Source organism: Exophiala dermatitidis (genome assembly GCF_000230625.1).
Source record: "Exophiala dermatitidis NIH/UT8656 unplaced genomic scaffold supercont1.6, whole genome shotgun sequence".
Classification (NCBI taxonomy): Eukaryota; Fungi; Ascomycota; class Eurotiomycetes; order Chaetothyriales; family Herpotrichiellaceae; genus Exophiala; species Exophiala dermatitidis.
In genome coordinates, this window is record NW_008751651.1 from 2,750,739 (window position 1) to 2,774,554 (window position 23,816).

Below are 23,816 nucleotides of genomic sequence, written 5' to 3' on the forward strand. Positions count from 1 at the left end.
AGCGAGATATAATAAGTATATACTATTATAAAAGGGTAGTCTAGATCTAAATATACCTATTACTTATAGATTTATATTATAATCGATTACGGTATTTAAAGGCTACTATCGAACTTACTATATATACGCGAGATATAAAGCGAGACTCTCTAAAATAAATAAAGAATAATAACTCTACGTCTATATCTCGAGTATATTACGAGCTACTACGGCTAGCTTACTCCGAATACGCCTATATTACTATTTTATTTTCGAATAACTATATTTCTTACTAATAAAGTAACCTTCGTAAACTAAGAGCGATCTTATCTTATATATCTACGTCTATCTTAAGAAGATAGTATATAAGATATAGATATAGATTTTCGTATAGAAAACTATAAGATAGATAGTTTAAATAAACTTCTAGATAGCCTAGAAGTACTTTATTAATATAATATTAATATCTACCTAACGAGTTTCGCGGCTATCTATATATAGATATTAAAAACGGCGAGTAGCTAAAGTACTAGAAGTATAGTTAAAGGCCGTTCTAGATAGATATATTCTTTATATTTTAGATAATAAGCTATATATTACTAAGCGATAATAAATAAGTAAGCTAATCTATAACTATAACGTAATAGAATCTAATTATTAGTAGTACTCTCTAGGATATTATAATTATCTCTATTCTATTATTAATTATATAAAATTATTTATCTATTCTATATAATAGAAGATCTACTAAGATTTATCGAAACTAAGAAATAATATACTTAGTTTACCTAGATTATACTTTAAGTTATATTATATAGCTACTAGAAATATAGTATCTTTACCTAATACGAACTATACTATTTTTAACTATAATCGACTAGATTAATTAAATTATTATAATTTAAAGGAGATAAGAGATAGTAAAGTCTTCGCTAATATAGTTATAGACTATATAATATATATTAAGTTAAATCTTACTATATAGGCGAGATAGAATAAGTAACTCGAAATATAGTCGATAATTAAGTTTATTTCTATAATTAATACGAATAAGGCGTAGTCGTTAGTAAATATAGTAATTAAAGAATTTAGATTATCTTTATAAGACTATAATATTAGTAATATCTAATATCTAGAACTAATATTATTATAGAAGTAATACTATAAACTAATTAGACTCTCTACGCTATATTCTCAACGTAGTCGATAATAGACTATCTAGTTAAGCTACTTATTTAGCTATAATAGACTCTATCGAGATATAAATATAGAAAGAAGATCTTTTATAGCGATACGAGAGAAAACTTCTTAAGTACGTAGACTAGAGAGTAGAAGATCGGTTATAAACTAGCGACGAATATCTAGAGAAGATTATATAGACTATCGAGAATATAAGATATAGTAAAGATATATTACTTTCGAATAAAAGCTTATAAGATAAACTATCTATAACTATAATTAAAGATAGTCTAGTAGACGAGATCGTATAACTAAAGAATAGCTTCTTAAAGAAGATTATATAATATAAAGATCTTATCGAGAGTATAGAGAAGATAGATATTAATAATATATAGAAGGAGAGATTAGAATTAGATCTATCTTTTACGACTATATTAGTAGAGATAATTATATAGAATATCGAGAATAGAAACGGCGAATATAGCGATAAATCTAAGTATATATCTAATATACCGTTAACGCTAGAGAATAGCTACGACGATAATTATATATCTAAGTCGTAAGAGATAGAAGAATATAAGATAGAGAAGAAGAATAATAATAATAATATTAATAATAATAATAAGGAGTATAAGGATAATAAATATAAGAATTAAGAGAACGATAATAAGAAGTACGAGAAGAATCCTAATTAGGACGAGATTTAGAGTATATACCTTATAGAGATAAGTACTATCTAAGATAGATACTACGTAGATTTATTAACTTTTAGTCTATTAACTTTACTCTATATTATTAGAAAGACGTATTTAAGTTAATAACGTAATTATAGTAAAGTAAAGTAAGTTAATATCGTAATATAATAAAGTAAAGCGAGTTAATAGCGTAAAGACGACGAAGTAAAGCGAGGAACTAGTAATAATTAAGGCGAGTTATAAAGACCTACTTTCAACCTATATTAGATTTTGAAACTTCGGAAATTTGGACTACAACTTCCGCCATTACCGGTACAGCTTTGCGGCGAGTTGGGAGACACTTTGGCGGAGTGGTTAACGCGATGCCCTGCTATAGTAGTTGAGGCATTTCCTTCGGGAGCGCAGGTTCGAATCCTGCAGGTGTCGAATCTTTTTGATCTACCACATCATATATTTTTGATCTTTTTCATTTTTTGTGAGATGCGACTCTTTACAATAGACGCATTCACTGGTACGGGCAGTCACCGAGCCTGGACGCTTCAACCAAAGTGTACCTAGGTACATCCCTGCTTCGAGCTGATAAGCAATACAGAAAGTATCGCGGGTACTGCATTGCCGCGGCATTGCCGAGCAAGGCTACCTTACGCTTGAGAGCGTAGAAAATCGATGAGAACTTGAAGCTGACTCCAGCTACTAGTAGTAGGTTGATTACCAGGTATTGTAGGCAGTGCCTGTTACCAGTCTGCAGCCCACTGCCATGATGCCTCGTTCGATGTGCCGGCTTCGAGCATGCTACAGACTAGTACCTTGGGTACAGTAATTAGGTACTATTTACGTACGTGGTAGGTCCTGTAGTCATCCTCACCTCGTCGGCGAGTCGCTTATTTCTCTCCGACAGGACATAGTGCACAAGAATAGTCGCAATCGGAGCCCGCTCGCAAGCCACGGACAATGGTGTCTCTGATAGTACCTCGAGAATCAAGCCTAGTTTCACATTGGCTGCCGTGCCTTCAACTAGAACCTCGCTACTGTACAGGTCACTGCACCATTCGAAACCAGGAACCAAACTCGCCCGCATGATCAGAGAACATCATTATTGCAAGACCAGCCTGAGTGGCACATCCCATTCTCATCGTTTGTCGCCCCGCTATCGTCATGACTGATATCGAACAAATTCCGTGGCCAGTATGAGAGCTATGTACAGCACTCCATGTAGCCAGACTTGCTAGCCAGTACTAGTAGTGGTCTTTGAAAATCAACTGCATCGCTTCATACACCGCCCACATGTTGGGAGAATGAAGCCAGTCGGTGTCCATACACTTCACTCCAATCTGCTCTTCCCAGAGCCTAGATATCTATGGATGTCGTCTTGCATCTGATGACAGGCTTCCACTAAGACAACACATGCACTTCGTAGAAGGTGTTGTGCTGGCCGCACCACATCAACAAGCTGCAAGAAGGTACCCATGTCCGTGTCCCTGCACCTGAAGACGCTCCTCCCGAAGTACCTTCGGAGGTGTATGGCAATGTCTTGAACGGTGGTATCTCGATATATCTTTCCACTCCAGCTCTTCCGTGAGATGCATCTCCATGGGCTTCGCGGTATTGTCGAGAGTGTGGTGGGATTTGCCATGCGTTGTTGCTGTTCTGGGTGACAAAGTGTCTCGTTGCCATGCTCTGGTAGGTGCTGTAGGGGACTTCACTTTCGCGGCTTTCCAGCTCTTCGTCATCGCAAATCATCGTGTTCTTTTCCTCTTCGTCCAGCGGTGGTGTATTTGCACTCATGGAATAGCCCGAGGCCACCCGTGGTCCGACATTCCACTGTTCTGGAACTGGATCGCCGTGCGACGGGACCGAGGGACCTTGGAGCACTCTCGTGGTGACCTCGACAACGTGGGAAACCTCGCATTTCGGGAAGCTATGGTCAGGGTTATCCGCACACTCGAGAAAGGTTCGCAGCTGGAGATTCATCAGATGGCGGCCTGGATTGACAAAAGTGCGTGGCAAGTGAGCAGGATTACTCTCCGCCACCGCACAGCAGAAGAGTTTGGGGCGGCAGGTCAATGGCGGAGGTGCGAAGTTGTCCCAAGAGTAGCCATTGCCAGTGCGCTCATACTTGTGCACATCTCTGCCTGTGTTCGATCGATAGCCGCCGCCGCCAAACCCTCCGCCTCTAGCAGCCATCATGCAGTGCTCGAACAATGCCAATGTTGAAGGTTAGGAAGGGTGCAGTGCGCAAAGCAAGCCGCAAGTGTTGATGTTTGGTCAAAGGGTGGGATGTGTGCGTGTAGGTGATGGTGAGTTGAGTTCGCTGTGGCCGTTGGCGCTGCATCTAGATCGGTTGTGTTAGTAGTTGAAGGAGAACGAAATATCCAACAACTTGAAGCACGTACACAGTGTGACTGGGAAGACCGTCTCCTGTTATGAAGAGTCTACAGGATGCGGGTGAGTGAGCTGCGGATGAGGTTGTGCGCTCACTTCAAACTGCCACTGCCTTCAGGTTCAGATCCAGACATGTACAAACTCGGGTTGCAAGGCGGCCTGCACAAAGTGTGAAATACTGCCACACCCTCACTCCAGTGCAGGGTATTTAGTATCTCCTGGACTGCCAGTGCCCTTCGTGTCTTGTCTGGCGTTCATGGAACAAGGCGCCACCAACTTGAATTGCTAAAGTCATAGTCATGATATTCATCAGAGCTGTCCCCGGCCGCTGCCTCTACGGTTGTTGGAACTCCCCCAACCAGTACAATACGTCGATTACTGGTTTGCAACCACCTGGATGTGATTCTTCCGCTGCAACAGTGTGTGAGTTAGTCCACAGAGATACAAAGGGGACAGCCTTACCTTCCATTTGTCCATTTCGTCTTGTTTGGCCTTGTATTGTTTCACCAACTCTTCCAACACCTGCTTCAGCCCATCCGAATTTGTCTTCAGTGCCGGCAGAACATCCTTCACGGTTCTCTCCACCAGCACGCCGTTGATGAGTCGGAAGCATTTGCGATCTTCTGGAAGTGGCTGAAGGGTTTCAATCACCAGCCTACAGCCGCAGTCAGTCCGCCAGGTCCCTCTCAGCGGTGGAAGGTCCGGACACCGTCGTGTGTCCACACCGCCGTGTGTCTCTGTATAGGGTCGAGGTACGCACTTATGCTCTTCAATCTCTTGCTCAATCTCGCCAACCTTCTGTGCCAGTGATTGTAACGTATTCTTGTAATTAGTGTATTGCATTTGCAGCTCTGTTACTCTTTAGCACGGTTGGGACTCAACGGAAACAGTGTATTACCTTGCTGCTTCTTGTGCGCTGAGTCCTGTCCAGACGCCATCTTGTTGCAAACTGTGATCGCTCTTGAAAGTGTTGAAGTTGTCTGTACTGAGGTGGGATGGAATCAATTGCGGAGTTGTAGATAAACGTGCGTGAGACTTTCGCGTAAACTCCGGATCAACTTTTTGGTGTCACTCTTGTTCCACTACTACTAGTAGTGAATTGCGAACCTACGTAACTACGACACGTCTATCATTCTGCAAGAACAGCCGTCTGCTTCCTGGCGGCGTTCTACTTGTCTCCAAGTGCAGTGTTTCAACAATGGAGCGTAGCCATAGCCCAAAGAGGCGCAAACTGGCTGGCGACTTTCACCTTTCTGAAGCGGCCGACGAAGATCTAGGACCCTCTTTCAAACCACAACATCCCTCAAAGTCCCGTTTCTCCCGGCCGTCAGACCGGAGTCACAGTCGAGCGCCGAAACCCAAGTCTCAACCCCATCAAGAAGAATTCGAGGGCCCCGAGCCATTTTTCAACGATGAAGATACCAACGCGTTGGACCGAGATTGGTACGAAGGCGACGAATTTGGCCATGCCTTTGGCGACGAAACCCATAATCCCTTTGGCGGTACGGACGTATCGTGGGCCGATAGGCAACGCGAGCAAGCCCTGGCCGATAAGAAACTTGGAAAACGGATCACTGCGAAAGCGGCGCAAAAGCAGAAAGAGGTAGATGCATGGGAGGCGAATCGTATGGTCACGTCGGGCGTCGCGCAGAGACGAGATCAAGGTCAGGACTTTGACGACGACGAGTCAGTCCGAGTCCATTTGTTGGTGCACGATTTGAAGCCACCGTTTCTGGACGGGAAAACCATCTTCACAAAACAGCTGGAACCAGTCCCGGCGGTTCGCGATGCCCAGAGTGATATGGCGGTCTTTGCCCGAAAAGGCAGCAAAGTCGTCAGGGAGCGGAGACAGCAAAAGGAACGCCAGAAGCAAGCACAAGATGCCACCAATGTCGCCGGCACGACCTTGGGAAATATCATGGGGGTAAAAGAGGACGAAGGCGACAGTGCCGCAGCTGTGCCTGGGGAAGACACTGGCAAAAGCAAATTCGCAAGTCATCTCAAAAAGAGCGCAGGTACTTCAGCATTTAGCAGAAGCAAGACTCTGAAGGAGCAAAGAGAATATCTGCCTGCTTTTGCCGTGAGAGAGGAGCTCATGCGTGTGATACGGGACAACCAGGTCATTATTGTGGTTGGGCAGACTGGCTCTGGCAAAACCACACAGTTGACACAGTTCCTCTATGAGGAAGGCTACGGTAAACTAGGCTTGATCGGCTGTACTCAACCTCGAAGAGTCGCGGCCATGAGTGTGGCAAAGCGTGTCAGTGAAGAGATGGAGGTCGAACTAGGCGGTTTGGTCGGCTACGCCATTCGTTTTGAGGACTGTACCAGCGACGAGACGGTGATCAAATGTAAGCTCGACTTTTACCTTGCCTATATATGAGGAGACTGACTTGCTGTCTAGATATGACCGATGGAGTATTACTCCGAGAATCATTGACGCAAAGAGATCTGGACAAATATTCATGCATCATCATGGATGAGGCACATGAGCGGGCGCTAAATACAGATGTCCTGATGGGTTTGATCAAAAAGGTACTCGCTCGACGCAGAGACCTCAAGCTAATTGTCACTTCTGCCACCATGAATTCGGAACGTTTTTCACGCTTCTATGGAGGGGCGCCCGAGTTCATCATTCCTGGCCGTACATTTCCTGTTGATATCCAATTCTCGCGTTCGCCGTGTGAAGACTACGTCGACAGCGCAGTCAAGCAAGTGTTGGCAATTCATGTCTCCCAGGGCCCTGGTGACATTCTCGTCTTTATGACCGGTCAAGAGGACATTGAGGTGACTTGCGAGTTGATAGAGGAGCGACTACGGCTGCTGGTGGATCCCCCGAAGCTGTTGGTACTTCCCATATATTCTCAAATGCCCGCAGATCTCCAGGCCAAGATTTTTGATCCTGCGCCTCCTGGGGTCCGTAAGGTTGTCGTTGCCACCAACATTGCCGAAACTTCGCTGACAGTGGACGGAATCATGTACGTCGTGGATGCCGGATACTCGAAGTTGAAAGTCTACAACCCACGAATGGGTATGGACACGCTACAGATCACGCCCATCTCGCAAGCCAATGCCTCTCAAAGAGCCGGGAGAGCGGGCCGCACAGGTCCAGGCAAGGCTTTTCATCTTTTTACAGAAAGTGCTTTTAAAAATGAGCTCTACATCCAGACCATTCCTGAAATTCAACGCACCAACCTGGCGAACACGGTCCTCCTGCTCAAGTCACTCGGAGTCAAGGACCTGCTAGAGTTTGACTTTATGGACCCGCCACCCCAAGATACGATCACCACCTCTCTTTTCGATCTCTGGGCTTTGGGCGCTCTGGACCATGTCGGCGATCTGACATCAATTGGTCGAACCATGACGGCGTTTCCTATGGATCCTTCTCTCGCCAAGATGTTGATTACATCCTCCACGGAGTATAGCTGCAGCGAGGAAATGCTGACCATCGTGAGCATGCTTTCGGTGCCTTCCGTCTTCTACAGACCAAAGGAGAGGCAGGAGGAAGCCGACGCAGCACGAGAGAAATTCTTCGTCCACGAGTCTGATCATCTGACATTACTTCACGTATATACACAATGGAGGAGCAACGGGTACAGCGATGCATGGTGTATTCGACATTTTCTTCACCCGAAAGCACTGCGACGGGCAAAAGAAATACGAGAACAATTGCACGATATCATGGTCGGCCAGCAAAAGATGGAATTAGTCTCATGTGGAACTGATTGGGACGTGATTCGAAAATGCATCTGCTCCGGTTACTATCATCAAGCCGCTCGTCGACGCGGCGTTGGAGAGTATATCAACCTACGAACCAGTGTGACCGTCCAGCTTCATCCCACGTCCGCTCTCTACGGGCTGGGAGATCCGCCTGACTATGTTGTCTATCACGAATTGATCCTGACAAGCAAGGAATACATGAGTTGTGTGACAGCAGTTGACCCTCACTGGCTTGCGGACCTTGGAGGTGTGTTTTACAGCCTGAAGTCAAAGGAATACAGCGGAAGAGAAAAGCGGATCATCGAGAGCGAATTCAATCGCAAAATGGAGATCGAGAAGCAGATGGCAGAGGATCGTGCTAGGGAGGAAAAACGTCGCCAAGAAGAGGAGGAGAAAGAGAGGCTGCTGGCAGGGAGAACCAAGAGCAGTGGCGTCGTGGTGAAGAAGATGGGCAGTCATGGCGTGGTCAAGAAACCAGTAGTCCCTAGGCGTCGCATGGGGTTTTGAAGAAACTCAGCATGTCCCAGGATAGAAACATACTGAGTAAGGGGTAGGCATAATGCCCAGTGCCATATCCTTTTATGAACAATCAAACAATCTGTTCCTACCAAGTATTAGCTGAACAACCTTCTGTTGCCATTCCTTCAAAGATCGGCTTATTAAGCCTTGTCCCGTCAAACTGAAGTTGGAGCAAGTGAATGCAAGGCTGAAGTGAGATATACGCTAGTACAATTCAGGCATAGTTCAGCCCTGCGACGTGCCAAGCGCCTGCCTCATTCACTGCTAAAGTCGCGTCGTTCGTGTCCAATTCTGGTTCTATTCGCTTTCCATCGCCCGATCCCCCTGTTCCATATGCTTCAAGGTGAACCGCACCACTTCACATCGAATTGTATGCTCTTGGAAGATGCTGGTAGTGCCTCCAACCAGTCTCAAGGCAAGAGTGGTAGAGGAGGACCTCTATCTAAGAGGAGCCCTTGACAGCACCAGAAGAAGACCCAATTGACTTTCTTCAGCCATGGTCTGCTAGATTTCGAGACAATTGCCCTGGTTGTGATATTGCAGAGGTGGTGGCGAGGATGTGGCATATGTTCTCAAGGGCTTTGATTATGCTGCGTGTACACTGTTGAAAACTACCTCGAACACCACTATCTTTGTACATCTACTAAGGTAAGTTATCTCTCTGCACAACATGCATTTCTACACAGTGCCGTCCTTCAACGCGCCATCTTCACTACCTTCACACCTTCTTTCTATCTTAACCGCGCCACCTTTTCAACATAACACGACTAATCAACATGGCAGATAACAAAGAGGACAAGTCCTTCGCGGACCAGGCTGTTTCATCTCCTGGTAAGTCTACTTCAGCACTATTAGAGGAATGCATATCATTCCCGCGGTTGTATCCACAAAGCGAGCCGATCTACTGTCCCCTGGCGCGACCCAAGGGTGATATGAATCGAACAGCTGACCGGAGACAGGGACCCCCTCGAGTGAAGCGCCTTTCTCTGATCAACGTCCCCCAGTAGAACCCCGGACACCAGGTTGTTCCAATTCACCATTCAAATCGACCAGTGGGAACCCTCCACGAGCTGTCCGATCTGGGTCATCTCCATTCTTTGGCAGTTCGCGAAGTCATTATCAGGCAAAGTGGAAGTCTCCCCACCAGGAAGACAGCACTACAACTTCTGGCATTGTCCCTCCCACAGACACACCTGAGACTACCACACTTCTGAGCCGATCTTCTAAACAAGGACGCCGATTCTCCCCGGCCACTCCCTCTGATCGTACCTCCACAAGACTCTCACAGAAGAGCTCCAAAAACTCACCAGCACCAAAACGTGTTATCCGACCAGACACCTGGTGGCAGAACCGTAATACTCAGAAACCGAGCGCTAGTGAAACTGCGACTCCTTCTCCTCCACCCTCAGTACCCGATCAATTCCGTTCACGACCACCTCTTCTACCTGTTTTCCAGAACCCTGCTACTCAAGCACCGAGTGCTAGTGAGACTGCAGCTCCTCCTCCTCCGCCTAAGCAATACCCTAGACGACCGATCCCTCCGGTTATTTGGCGGAACCTCGAAACTCAAACCCCGAGTGCTAGTTCAACTGCGGCTTCTCCCCTACCCGAGCGATCACCTCTACGCCCACTTCATCCATCTGTTTGGCAAAACCCGCCCCCTCCAGTCCCTGAGAGATCACCTTTACGCCCGCTTCATCCATCTGTTTGGGAAAACGCACCTCCTCCCGTACCGGAGAGATTACCCTTACGACTACTTGCTCGACCTGCTGGGCAAAACGCTGGTAGCCAAACACCCAGTGCTAGTGAACCTGCGGCCCCTCCTCCCCTCCCTGAGAGATCGCCACTCAGACTCTTACATCGACCTTCGCAACCACTTGTACACCAGTCCACCGAGGCACCTGTTCCAGAAACTCCATCAGTCGATCCTCGCGTTACCGCTAACGAGGACAGAGCGCTCTACGCAGAACTAAGTCCGCCTCCGCTTTCCCTCCGGAAAACTAGACAACCAGGAAGTGCACCTACTACCCCAGGGCCGCCTCCTCCAAGAGATTTTGGTTCCAGCACTGCCCAGGAAAGATCTCATCAGCTCTCGAGACAGCCGGCAGTCAGACGTCAAGCCCGAAGGCCGGCCCTCAGAACATACGCGTCAGTCCCTGCGGACGCTGTTACTCCATCGCCAAGCCCGAAGGTCCTTGCTGAGCGAGAGAAGACACTCAATATTCTGTGCTCGTCACCTACCCCTGAAGAAGAACGACTTCAGGAGCTAAAATACCTCGAACACCTTGAAAGACGTCGAGCTGCATACGACATGGCAAGTCTTCGACCAGAATCTGCGGCCGCCATGACGGCTCACCGGCGTGAAGCGGTGCGTCTTGCGCAGGATCAGCAGCGGGCAGTAGCCGAGAATTGTAAGAGATCGAAACTACCCGAACCTGACTATGACTTTGATGAGCTTACCGGTCGGGGTAGTTTTGGACGAGTCTACAAAGGACGCCAACGCTCCACCGGCAAGGTGGTGGCCATCAAAGTGATCGACATCGACAAAGCCGACTTCAAAGCACATGGCGACGTGCGAGACGAACAGATCCGCGACTTTAATCGAGAAATCCGAATATTGAGACAAGCGCAAGAGAGTGGTGCCGAAAATCTCAACCATATCATCGAAGCCTTGACGGTGCACAGTCAGTTATGGATGGTTTGTGAATACTGCCCTGGTGGAAGTGTCAAGACGTTGATGCGGGCGACGAATGACCGGTTGGCAGAAAAATACATCATAGTGGTGGCAAGAGAGCTGGCGAAGGCTTTGAAGGGACTGCATGCTGCTGGGATCTTGCACCGAGACGTGAAGGCTGCAAATGTGCTTATTCATCAGGAAGGTCGTCTTGAGCTATGTGATTTTGGTGTTTCAACGGTGCTGGATACGCAGACCGACAAGCGCAAGACATTCATCGGGACGCTGCACTGGATGCCGCCAGAGCTGTGGACCGAGAACCCCGAATATTCGGACGAAGTGGATGTCTGGGAGTATGGCTGCACTCTCTACGAATGCGCTGTGGGGCAGCCTCCAAATGCCGACTTGCGTGAACGGCAACAACTCAAGATGAGAATGAGACGGCTCAAACAAGCAATAACATTACCTGAAAACCAGACATTCAGCGACGGACTTCGCTCGCTTGTTGCGTCGACACTCAGTCCAGATGTAGCTTCCCGTCCGTCCATGAAAGATGTGCTCGAGCACCCCTATCTCAAAGACACGGAAGAAACCCATCCCACCAGTATTCTTGCCGAACTCGTCCAAACTTACTACGCATGGGTGATGAGCGGTGGCCAGCGAATATCGTTGTTTATGCCTGGAGGAGCCGCTGGGGCTTCCACGTTCGAGCCCAATGAGGACGTGGACGACGAATGGAACTTCAGTATGACTCAAGACTTTCAGCGACGTGTCTCGGCGATCCTTGAACATTCCGACTTTTCTGGCAATGAAACCATGGAAGGAGAGGAAACTCCAAGAGGTTCAATATCAACAGCAGCAACCAGCGTCGTCACCCCTCCGAAGGAGATGACGGCGGTAGAAAGGGCGAACTTCGAAGCGCGTGTTCAACGCGGAGCCGATCTTTCCAACATTTTTGACCCAAGCAAACCCGCTTACGATTACAAAATCAAACAGGATTTTATCCCCATCCCTGAACAACGCCAGATCTCAGATCTTCCCTTTCGAGCAATGGCCGAAGATAGGCCAAGCTCAATTGCGTCGAATGTGATTGATTTAGGCGACTTTGATGAATCAGATTATGCCGTGGCTGCCACACCACGGACAGATGACAAGATCCAGACTGCATATGCTGCGACACCTTTGAAAGAGGAAACCATCAGGCTTGCTGATGCATCTACATTGCGAGAAAAGCGTGCAAACTCCAAAGGTCCTCGAGATCCGAACAATAGCAACCAATCCCTTACCGCTAGAAGAGCTTCATCCTCCCATGACGTCCCTCGAACTACTGCTGCTCATGACTTTGCCATGTCACAAGAAGACTGGACGGTCAAGAATCGGGCCAAAGCCCCTGAATTACAAGAGCCTGCCGAGATTACCTCTTCCCGCCCTGGCCATGCCACCATGGACTGGTCGTTTGCCGCGGCCATGTCTGAAGTAGCAATTCCACAGATCAACGAACCAGAACCGGCCGTCGATGATGAACCAGGGCCAGCAGCTGAAGATACCACCACCGATGGCGCACTCCAGCAAAAGTCGAAAAAGCATGCCACAATGGACTGGTCTTTCACTCAAGCAATGGCCGAGGCAAGCAGCAGCCAAGGCGCCACCGAAGAATCGCCAATCATCAACTCGTCTCCTCCAACCGCCCAGCAAATTCCCTCGTCTAGACCAACTCCGACACGCCCTGCGCCGCTGCTCCGCCAGATGACCATGCCCGTGACAATGGGCGATTTCGCACAAGCCGAGGAGCAAGAAATCCCACGGCCGTCAACGGCGCTGTCCGAGGCGTACAGCGACATCAGCACGGCGTCGACCGATGTGGATCCGTTCGGCTTGGAGCGCGACGACGACGGAGACGATGAATACCCGGGGGCCACGGCTCTTGACGACGACGTTGGCGGGCTGGGTGGCTTCTACACTGGCAGAGGCCGGACCATGTTTGGCGGGCGCAGCCAACGCTCGTCAATGGCATCAACCCCGGCGACGGCGGCTGGTCCTGGCCCTGAACCGTACAGGGACGGCTTCCCGGGCCTGTCTGCGTCGGGTGGCCGCGGTGCCGTCGGCGCACGACATGGGCGCAACCCATCGGCCGTGTCTGGGCCAGTTTCTGCTGGCGGTGGTGGTGGTGTGTCTGAGGCGGGTACCGCCGGCGGCCGTTTGACCGTCGACGTTCCCCCTGCATTCCCACCCAGCAGTGTCGCGATGAGCGCGGCTGCCTCTTCTTCCGAGGTCGAGGCCGAGCTCACGCGCCTGCTGGAGGAGATGCAGGGGACGTTGAATGCGGCGAGTCAGGTCGTCGGCGGGCTGGTGGTGCGTAGGAGGAGGGCGGAGGGGGAGAGCGAATGGGAGGATGAGGAGTAGGGGGTGGCTTTTGGTGACTTGCTTACTTGGTACTGGTAGATTGGCAATCATTGTTGGCTTTTTTGGTCCAGACGGACATGGCTAGAAGAGAGGCAGCTCAATTTATGCATGCTTGAGCGAATTACTGACCTGACTTTCTCATGTCGTTTTCCTGCTTGGAACTGCTTCTTGTAACCGTGTCTGGATAAGCCAGTAACTTAAGCGCCTGAATGTAACCGAATGCCCGCACTGTGTGTGGCTAGGAATGTGTACCTGTATATGGTATCAGCATACTATCGGCACGAGGCTGAGCGAGATATCTAGGTAGGCACCATTAAAACACCATGAGTATTGTTCCGATAGGAGTTGCTATTGACACTGGACTGGCTCGGCCTAACTCCGGCTTATCGAAACTCCGCAGCCTCGTTCAAGTTGTGTGTATACATGTACTACAACTATTCATTGTTGCATTCATTCGCTAGACACGTCTCGAAGAGTCACGTCCAGGAAAGAAGTATCGCGCTCAGAGAAAGACAAGCCCAAGACAGAGACAGAGAAATGGTTCGACTACTACAACTGATATCTTGACGATTCCTGTCCGACTCGGAGTCTCTTGCGGGCGCGGTGCTGCACCCTCATTCCAGTGGTCCAGGTCACATTGAACAACAACGACAACAATGTAAGCCAAGTTCACAAGTCCTAGTTTTTGCTGTCGCTCTTATTTCCTCCTCTGATTCAAGTTCCCCCACTAATCATTGCAATTCACCTGCATTTGCAATCACTAGGCCCGTCTTCGCCCTCCTCATCATCTCCAAAGCCGGTTCGCTCATCTACCACCGCACATTTCCCACGTTGACTCCCGGCACCGGCACGAACACAACCACAAGCACCGCGGCGGGTAACACGCAAGGCACACTAGGCCTTCCAGGCACAAGCACACTCACGACCAACGACTATCTCGTCCTCGCGGGCACATTTCACGGCGTCCATGCGATTACGAGATCATTGACGCCGAGAATACCGTTACCTCCCACCGTTTCCGCAGCAGAACCGAATGGCAGTGGTGGAGTTGTGAACCCAGAAGGAGGATCAAGATCATCACGAAAATTGAATTGGACATATCCAGACCCAACAGTTCCACCGTCCGGAATCGAATCGTTAGAATCGTCCTTTTTCAGGCTCACAGTGTTTCAAACACTCAGCGGGACCAAGTTCTTGTTGTTTACGGATCCGAGCATGCCGAATACAGATGTCCTCATGAAGGGGGTCTATGAGCGGTATGCGGATTATGTGTGCAAGAATCCTTTTTGGCAGATGGAGATGCCGATTAGGATTGATGCTTGGGAGAGGAGTTTGAATCAATGGTTGACGAGGAGGTGATTTGGTCCTGATACACAACGGAAAGAGAGATGGAGAGACAAACACAAAAGAAAAAGATACGAAATGATGAAGATGTAAAGACATTGAGCGAAGAGACAAGACAATATGGTACAGATATGGCATTGACACAACACAACACATCCGGTTGGCGCTGGGGAATGGATTTGTTCTCTAGAGCAGAGCGAAGCAGAGCAGGAAAGACGAAAAGAACATGATTGCTTGTGGTGGCCTAGTGCAAGCATGGATGGTTACAACTTGAAGCCGAGTCGAGTTGAGCTTGAGCAGCACCAAAGAGACGCAGTGGCGGAAGGGAAGCGGGTGAACGACAATTGTTGATCGCAGATCGTTGATTCTACACTGACGACGACCACGATGGCACACGCACGGCAAGGGAGGCGCGAGAGCAGGGTTGGATGGACAATCTACTGCTACTGCTACCGGACCTCAAGCTGCTGACAATACGGATCGGGTGGCCCCGTTCTCGCCGACACGTGGTATCTGGCCAGAGGTCATGTATCCATACATTGTCTATGTGTTTGTTCTACTGATTTGCTTTACACAATCCGCCGCCGGCAGCATTGTGTTGGGCCGGAATGGAACCAAAGAGGGCGGAAGCGGAGCGGTTCACTTGCATGACGATAGCCACACATCATCATGACTGCGGTTCAACTTGGATGGACAAGTGTGTGTCTGTGCCTTTATCCTTTCGTGCAGTGTGATGAAAAGATATTAGCCATGCTGTTGCATGACAAAGTGTCTTATTGAAACGGAAAGAGCGTCCGACACAGGGCAGCTACTCGGGCAACCGAGATTCGGCCATCCTTACGAGTCTGGACGATTTCGACTTCGATTTCGCACCGGGAAGCCAGCTGCTGATACTAGTAGCTGGGCTAATTTACAGTACTTGGTTCTACTTGAAATCTTGGCTGGTTTGATGACAAACCCGAGTCGGCAGAAGCACCTTGCCCTTGTGACAAGTCTTTTCGGTCACCGCACTTCATATTTAATTTCGAATGCGATCCGGTCCCGCGGTTTCAATTCAACGAATGATCCAGATGGTCAGCTCATCATTGATGTGAGGTATCTCAAATATCTGGTCCAGCCTGAGTAGCTGCAAGCTGAGTTACCCTATGCACACGCATGCATATGCGTGCACTTTGATGAACCGAACCGAACCAGTCATTTCATTCCATTCCACCGACAGGCCCATGCCAGACCAGGGCAGCTCATGTCCTTCGAACATATCCCATGGTGATCATAGCATACCTATTCGCAAAGAGAAATCATCGTGTCTCTCCGTGCTGCATGCTGCTTCAAACCAGTTTAGTTTCGTGAGATATAGATATCTACCTCCCTTCGCTGGGGTCCCTTTCCCGCTGCAAGTACTATCCTTTTAGTCAACCCAACCCAACCCATCCTAGGTATTCCGTTCCAGCACATTCTACCATGTCCCAGTGCGTATCATCCTGTTAAGACGGTCTCTTTTGCCCTCAACTCATTTCATTGAAAACGGCTGAATTCCAAGACCATGCCCTGAGTGCCCCATCTCAATCCGATCCAATCCCTTTTTGGCCATACGTGCTTTGATCATAGATTCAATTCGTTCGTCGTTTGACTGTCTTGTGTCTTGTTTGATAGTGGACATTACAGTCCGTTCGTGGTCTCATTGTAAAGTGTGGTAGTGGTATGGTATGGTATACGTCTCCTGTTCACATGCATACGTAAACAGAATGTATCTGTACGGAGTTCATGTGCCTCATCACTGTCAATGGTGTCTGGATTCGATTCCTCTGCCGCTGTGCCAATGGCGTGCTCCTTCCCCGCGCGGACACGGAGGACATGAAAAACTGTCCATGCCGAGCCAGCCAGCCATTACTACTGTAGTAGTTCGAGTCCCCCATCCATATGACCCTGGCTGGGCGAACGTGGATGGAATATGCTGGAGCGGAGCAGTTCGCAAGGGCGTCTAACTGGCGTCCATATGCCTGGGACCCGATACAAATATGTTTGGTACGTTCCTACGCGCCATGCTCATGCCATGCTTCAGTCCTGACCATAGTTCCATCTTCTCTTCAGACCGGCTGAATCAATGACGTTGGCCACGCTTTGCTGCCACTGTCGAGAGGTGATCAGCATGGACGATCCGACAGGGCTCGCAGAATAAGGCGTCGGGATCGGCGGCGAGGAAGTGTCATGGAAAGACTGTTGAGGTTGTTGTGACTGAGACTGCGACTGCGGCTGCATTTGCTGGGCAAAGTACTGTTGCTGTTGCTGCCCGTAGCCGTACGTAGGAGATCCGGCCGAGGTGAAACTGGCCTGGAAATTGGCGGGAATATTCCCTCCTGGGGGCGACGACCCCGTGCTGCCGTACATGGATGGGGGCGGGGCCAAAGCGGACGGAGGAATGGCAAATGCCGCGTCAAACTGTTCAATGATCGGCGTTGGGTTCCATTGGACGTTCATGTCTGGGGCCGATGTGGGCGGCTGCTGCTGCTGCTGGTAGAACCCGCCGGTTGCCGCTGGCATGGCCGAAGAAAACTGCTGCTCGGGCATTTCAAAGCTGGCCTGCTGGGCGAAAACGGGCGTCTGAGGTTTCGAATCACTAGAATATGCCGATACGGGAGGCGTTGCTAGGTACGGCGTTTGCGCTTGACGCATTTGGCTCATGTGCTGAGGTAGATAAGAGCCCGGTTGAGGCTGTTGTTGTTGTTGCTGCTGCTGCTGTTGCAGATCGAGAAGTTGATGGGGCTGAGTCTGGGGTAGTGGCGGATGTTGTTGCTGTAGTTGCTGCTGCTGTTGTTGTAGGCTCTGCTTTTCGTAAGACGGCTGGGACGCGGGAGAAGAGCGGGACTGGTCTGATGGTGAGCCCAAGGGGAAAGTGGGTTTGAGCTCAAAGGGTTTGTTGACGTCCGCCGAAAAGGCAGCACGTAACGCGTTAATCTGGGCCTCGGTATCTGGCATTGGCCATGCGGCAACACAGCGTTCTAATATGCGCATGTGTCGGACGAAATAGTCTCGCGCTTCAGAGTTGTACTCGGGATCCGGAGACGACAAGGCAATCAGGTGCAGCATAATGCAGGTCAATATGGCGTAAATGGTGAAATTGATGCCTCGCTGCATACACTGAAGACCCACCATGTCCCACTTGGCCAAAATGCCTTCCTGAAGACGACAGAGGACCTTGGCCGAGTTGTAGCATACGCTCATGTGGTGTCTCCATTGGCTGTCGGCCGCAAAAGATTCGGATGCCTTGAGTTGCGGTCGATGAAGCATGACGACGCCGAGGTGGTAATGCGAGTGCATGTTGCCGACAAAGTGAGAGGGCAACGACGGGATGCCACCATTCGGCGGCAACACCACTTGCAGATCTTTGGGTAGTTCGTCCGGCCATTTTTTGAAAGCGGCATTGTACGCAACAAACTCCTGGTCCAAACCCCAATCCTTCTTTTTCTTCAGCTTGTGCGAGACGCCGGTGATCAGGCGGATGTTGCGAACATTACGAACGAAATAGGCAAACTGGCGGGATATGGCCTTTTCGAAGTCGTCCATATCGGAGCATGGGGGATTCGTGCTAGCATCCACGGAATGAGGGTCGACTCCAAGATCCGTACGGCCTGGACGATGTCAGTGAATTATGTCCGCCTAGTCTACACAGAAGCAACCAACCTTGAGGCCCTCCAACCATGGTCTCACAGACCAGTAGGGTCTGCCACACTCGCGTCTTGGTCAGACATTCAACAGGGTCTGACCCACAAGATTCTCCAGAAGCATGGATTTCGTGGTGCTCATGTAATTCCAGATCTTTGGCCATGCTCACGGCAGTTTTGCAAGTCATCCAAGATCGATAGTAATAGCCACGTTTAGGAACGCTCTCTCGAGCCTTGAGTAAAAGTAGTAGCGCCTGGACAGTGCTCAGCCGTGGACTGTCCAGGAAACAGGGCTCATGTTCTGATCGGTATCAGTCTCATGATCACACAATATTCCAGAAGTACTTACGATTCGCCATTGCAATCCATTGTGCCCCTTGAGCGGGATCATCCGACAAGCGACCGGCATTGGCAAAGACAGCTTCCAAAACGAGCGGAGATATGGAATCTTTGTCATTGTGCCATTGTTCGTAGAAACGCCTCCTGTTCAAGACTGGGACATAGGGATGGACATCGCGGAAGAAAATCTTGAAAGCTCGCATAGCTTCTTCCTGCGACGGCATAAGAGCTGGTGGGATCCTAATCTGGGAGCCTGCCCCAGTATTGAAGACGGTGGGGACTTTGACTTCCGGCTCGGCTTCTTGAACAGGAGTGTCGGGTTCCTTGCCGTCCTTCTTCTCTGACCTCAGGTACGGCGCGATTCCATTCTCCTCGATCTTCAAGGAACCAAGATGTTCCATGAGCCCTTCAGCCGTGACGGGATCGGCCGGTGAGGAGTCAGCGTTCTCTCGATCAAAAGGTTGCTGAGAGTCATGTTGAGCCTGTCCATATATGGAGAAATCTGACTGGTAGGTGTCATTCAGAGTCCCTGTGAATTGTTGCTGATCCGGAAAGTAGCTCCCATACTGTCTCGCGACGTTGCCGTACGGAGGCTTTTGATAGTCGGTGGCATAAGGATCGTAAGCGAATGTGTTGGCTTGGCCGACAGTGAAGTCCTGAACAGCCGGCGCATAGCTTTGCGCCGATTGAGTCGGGGCGGATGGAGTTGATAGAAACGATTGCGGTTCAATAGAGCCTTCCGCCCCGCTACTTTGACCTAAGTCCCCGGCTTCAGCGTCTATTCCTCCTGCCGGGGGAACACAGTGTAGTTTCAGGCGCACACATGCGGCGCAAGGCCACGTGTTGGTGGTGGCGGAATCACATTTGATCTTGCGACGACGACATCCTTCGCAAGCGCGCATCACCTTGAGACGCTTGTGCCTGTTATGCTCATCGACGAAGACATAGTTCTTGGGCCCAGGAGGAGGCCCTGGCGGAGGCCCGGACGTCGTCGGATAGCTCTGCATAGTACATTATCCGACGGCGGAATCACACCCCATCGGGCAAGTGGGAGAACGGCGACTGCTTGTTCTAGGAGAGCACTCCGATGTCAAGGCGGGGGGCCTAGCCGTTGACGATTACTAGGGCCGATGTGTTTAACCGGCAAAAGCAGAGATAATGAAGTCGGGCGGGATTTGAAAGCTCGCCGGGCGCAAATCAAATCAGCGCGGATGGCAATAATGTCGCGGTGAGTAATGCGGAAAGATCGGGGCGTCCTCTTCAAGCGAGCTCGAAGTGGTTGGTGGTGGTTCGTGTTGCGTGGCGCAAGAGTCAACAACTTTTGGAGCCTCGGCACGTGAACAAAATATCATGTGTCTGCAAAAGAAGAGGACAGGACAGTTAGGACAAGACACTGGTCCGGGGTGATCCACGGCCAGGCTTGCTTAAAGGTCCGTCAAATGATGGCCAGGCTGCCGGACGATGATCAGATTAAGAAAAATCTAGGCACAAACAGCAGCAGCAAGTGCCAGCAGCGGTACAGAAGTCCAATAACGGTGGTAAGACAGTGGTCGCCATAAAAAGTGGGCGGATTCGGGTATCCCACGTCCAGATCGCGGCAGGCTCATGCGAGCGAAGGCGCCACAGAACGCTTGAGAAGTTGCACCTGATACGTAGCGCGCCTCCTGCTCGTAACTTAGGCCAGCTGCGCGTCCACCAGGACCTTGCGACAGTACAATAGTGTATGATTATATTATAATCGAGCTGGTAGCGAAGACGTAAGCGATCAATGACTGAGCGGCAGTGCTAGGGAATACTGCAAGTTCGAAAGTACCCAGGGCACCGGCAGTAGCAGCAGCATGCAGTATGTTGGTGACCCTTTTCGTTTGTGCGGGCCTAAAGGCACAAACGAACCTCGAACGCGACTGGTGAGACTGGCGAGAGGGGGCCGTTGGTCTTGACAATCTCTCCAGGGTCTGACGGTGACTTCGAATACGAATTTTAGGGGGATGGCCCGTGGTTGGTCTGGAGAGTGGAAGCAAATGTCTGGCTGTCTGGCCGTCCTCGTTGGATGGCCGTCATGACTATTGCCGTCAGCATCCAATGCAACGTCAGAAAATCTGTCAATGAAGGATCCATCAATAACCGGGTCCCAAGGCTGATGAGCCTCTGCTTTCGTTTCAACAGTAGCACCACCATCAGGGGCCATGTCGTGTGAGCAAAACCCAGAAAGAATGGATGCTTCTGGGCCTCCTAAAGGGCCGAATACTGAACATATGCGATATGACCGATCATCGCGTTCGTCTTTAGAGTTCGAGTCTGTCCATTAAATCTGTGCTGTGTACGCCTTCGCAAGCATGAACCAGAGGGAGCGTAACGATCGCTTTTCTCGCTTGGTAGGCAGTGAGAAGGATGATGGTCGCACGTAGCTTTCCTTTGACATCAGCCAGGGAGCGAATCAAGGCGTCCAGAGCCTCTAGAGGCTTATTCTCAAACTCTTCCTGGATCCTCCTATGTCGCACGTCTTTAAGCTACTACTCGAACGCTCCACAGGGAGTGGAGGTTTGACAACAATCTGAGGATACCGAATTCCTTTGGGAAGCACATGCTTCTGGAATATTTATACATTCGGACAGTTACATCGCTAGTGTGCGACAGACTCTTGTGCGTCCAGGTACTTCATTCTGCAGGGTTTCCCGTTGGATTGCCCTCTGGACATGACGCCAGAGAAGTTGTGCAAGCCTGCGGATGATCAGAAACTGCCACATCATCATGTCTAAAGGGTGGAAGACGTCGACACCTTAAATGCCTGACCCGAGGTCAGGAGGTGCGACAAGCCAACACCGTCTCGAACAAGCTGCGAGTTAGACTTTGCTCCTTCTGGATGCGGTCTGTAGAATTCCACTGTGGGAGTGTAGTCCACGACGGTGGACCCGCGAGATCACCCACTATGCTTGACACCACAGGCCCACGGCGACCGGCGGCCGGCAGATCTTGATCTTGTTGTGGCCCGAATTCGGCCGACAGATTCTGGAATGTGTCGTTGTATGTCCTGAGGCCGTTTGCGGAGGGGCTTTACAGGGCCATGTCAGGCTATGTATACATTGGGCATAGAGAGACACACGGGACGTTTTGATCGGCCACCATAGAAGATGTTGCGATATAATATATCTGTAGCTGAGCGGTAGGGGGAAATCCACCGTCACCGAGATCGTCCGTAAGCGAGTCGGCGCCATCAAGACTGCCGACTGAAACTCTGCGGCGCTCGCTGCAGATTGCGTCCGGTCTCTGCTTGAGTACAGAGCACGAGACGATGGATTTCTCCTTGCGAGGTGTGCTTTTGTCACGAGTAAATGAAATCGTATATGAACGAAAGCTGGAAGAACGGAAGACCAGCCATGAGAAGGCAGATGCCGCCATCGCATAATGTAGCTGTGCTGCGCAGTATCATCACGTGGTCATACTGCGGAGCGAAAGTACCGCGATGACAGATCTCGTACCAATCAAATTAATGCCAGTTCGGCGCAATTCCGACTTCCATTTTCACAACTTACAACGTATATGCACTATTGCCACTTGATATCATACGTTGTAGAGATCACTAGAAACGTTCATACTTGCAGCCACCGCCCGTTTTACAACGCGCCCTTGTGTCGTCAATAATCTCTGCGCGTTGAGACCTACATTCGCGAAACTTTGGGCCTCTCGGACTCGCTCATACTAGTATTGTTTGCCATTTGCGCGCAGCTTACTTGCCCCGCGCCATTACCATGGAAGACGGAAAGAACGCCAACCCTCTCATTCTCAACCCTTCAGACTTGCCGACGCGGAGACGACGGCCATCAACACGAAAAAATCACTCTGTCGGGGATGTGACCTTTGCCTATCCCGCGCCATCATTCGACAATGATCCATTCATGCGGTCTTCAAGCCCCTCGTCGATAGAGGGAAGCGACAGTGATGCGGAGGATGAGCCGATTGATGCGCAAGAAATATATGACTTAATTGCTACAATGTCAGACCCCGAACATCCCATCACGCTGGGGTCGTTGGCCGTCGTATCGCTCCCCGATATATCGATCAAGCCCACCATTCCGAGCCGGCCCAACTCCAATCTCCAGACCGTCACCGTCTTGATCACACCCACAATACAACATTGCAGCTTGGCCACCGTGATAGGCTTAGGAGTGCGGGTGCGGTTGGAGGAATCTCTGCCACCAAGATTCAGGGTGGACGTACGGATAAAAGAAGGCACACATTCTACTGCAGACGAGGTGAATAAGCAATTGGCCGATAAGGAGAGAGTAGCGGCGGCACTATGGAACCCGACTCTACAGAGCTTCATCAAGAAAATGCTCGAAACATGTGAATGAGAATCTACAATAAAAAGAAAGGAACTTCAACAGATTACTGGCACCACATAAGACTGCAGCCCGAAATAAATGCGGACCCTAGATGAATGAAGATGATGGGGTCTCAACTGTTCGATCCGTGCATTGCGATTGACCAAAAAACGATGAAACGCAAAAAAGAAATTCGGAATTGAGCCGAAGACGGGGGTCGAACCCGCAACCTTGAGGTGTCTTATGAATTAAGAGCCACACTGAGAAGATATTAGTTGAATGAAACGGTTGATGTTGGATGGCAGTGAAACTTACCGCTCTACCGATTGAGCTACCCCGGCGGGTGTGATCGCGTGTGTGCGATTGTTGACCAAAATTTTCGGCATTTTTCTCTTAATCCTCTGCTTGTCAGAAAAGCTTGGCCGGGGTCCGCAGCCTCGCACGTCATAGGCTATGGTGCTTCTGCAAGGCTGATGGTGGGGTACATCAGATGGATTGCATAAGGTAAAGGAGAGGTAACCAACTGCATACCACGTCTCTACACTACTACTGTGGAATCTTAACAGAAGAGACATCAAGATTGACCGAAGAGTCCTGC

The 23,816-nt window shown here is 49.8% G+C and overlaps 6 protein-coding genes across 6 annotated transcripts; 3 read left to right on the plus strand and 3 right to left on the minus strand.

The window, feature by feature from the left end:
• Positions 1 to 3,245: 3,245 nt before the first annotated feature.
• Positions 3,246 to 4,040, minus strand: HMPREF1120_07794 (uncharacterized protein; the record flags this gene model as incomplete). The annotated part of the gene is made up of 1 exon (XM_009162025.1): positions 3,246 to 4,040. One exon carries the CDS (start codon positions 4,038 to 4,040, stop codon positions 3,246 to 3,248), a length of 795 nt encoding a protein of 264 aa, XP_009160273.1.
• A 570-nt stretch (positions 4,041 to 4,610) lies between these two features.
• Positions 4,611 to 5,173, minus strand: HMPREF1120_07795 (prefoldin subunit 2; the record flags this gene model as incomplete). Its single annotated transcript, XM_009162026.1, has 4 exons — positions 4,611 to 4,646; positions 4,698 to 4,890; positions 4,996 to 5,086; positions 5,134 to 5,173. The coding sequence occupies 4 exons, from the start codon at positions 5,171 to 5,173 to the stop codon at positions 4,611 to 4,613; spliced, it is 360 nt and encodes a 119-aa protein (XP_009160274.1).
• Positions 5,174 to 5,433: 260 nt separating this feature from the next.
• Positions 5,434 to 8,462, plus strand: HMPREF1120_07796 (adenosinetriphosphatase; the record flags this gene model as incomplete). The annotated part of the gene is made up of 2 exons (XM_009162027.1): positions 5,434 to 6,586; positions 6,640 to 8,462. The coding sequence occupies 2 exons, from the start codon at positions 5,434 to 5,436 to the stop codon at positions 8,460 to 8,462; spliced, it is 2,976 nt and encodes a 991-aa protein (XP_009160275.1).
• A 2,323-nt stretch (positions 8,463 to 10,785) lies between these two features.
• HMPREF1120_07797 (protein-serine/threonine kinase) lies at positions 10,786 to 13,551 on the plus strand (the record flags this gene model as incomplete). Its single annotated transcript, XM_009162028.1, has 1 exon — positions 10,786 to 13,551. One exon carries the CDS (start codon positions 10,786 to 10,788, stop codon positions 13,549 to 13,551), a length of 2,766 nt encoding a protein of 921 aa, XP_009160276.1.
• Positions 13,552 to 15,744: 2,193 nt separating this feature from the next.
• On the minus strand, positions 15,745 to 22,237 carry HMPREF1120_07798 (uncharacterized protein). Its single transcript, XM_009162029.1, has 3 exons — positions 18,907 to 22,237; positions 18,577 to 18,858; positions 15,745 to 18,524 (listed from the first exon to the last, which is right to left on the minus strand). The coding sequence occupies exons 1-3, from the start codon at positions 19,901 to 19,903 to the stop codon at positions 16,954 to 16,956; spliced, it is 2,850 nt and encodes a 949-aa protein (XP_009160277.1). The 5' UTR covers positions 19,904 to 22,237; the 3' UTR covers positions 15,745 to 16,953.
• A 408-nt stretch (positions 22,238 to 22,645) lies between these two features.
• On the plus strand, positions 22,646 to 23,248 carry HMPREF1120_07799 (uncharacterized protein; the record flags this gene model as incomplete). Its single annotated transcript, XM_009162030.1, has 1 exon — positions 22,646 to 23,248. The coding sequence occupies one exon, from the start codon at positions 22,646 to 22,648 to the stop codon at positions 23,246 to 23,248; it is 603 nt and encodes a 200-aa protein (XP_009160278.1).
• Between the last annotated feature and the right edge of the window lie 568 nt (positions 23,249 to 23,816).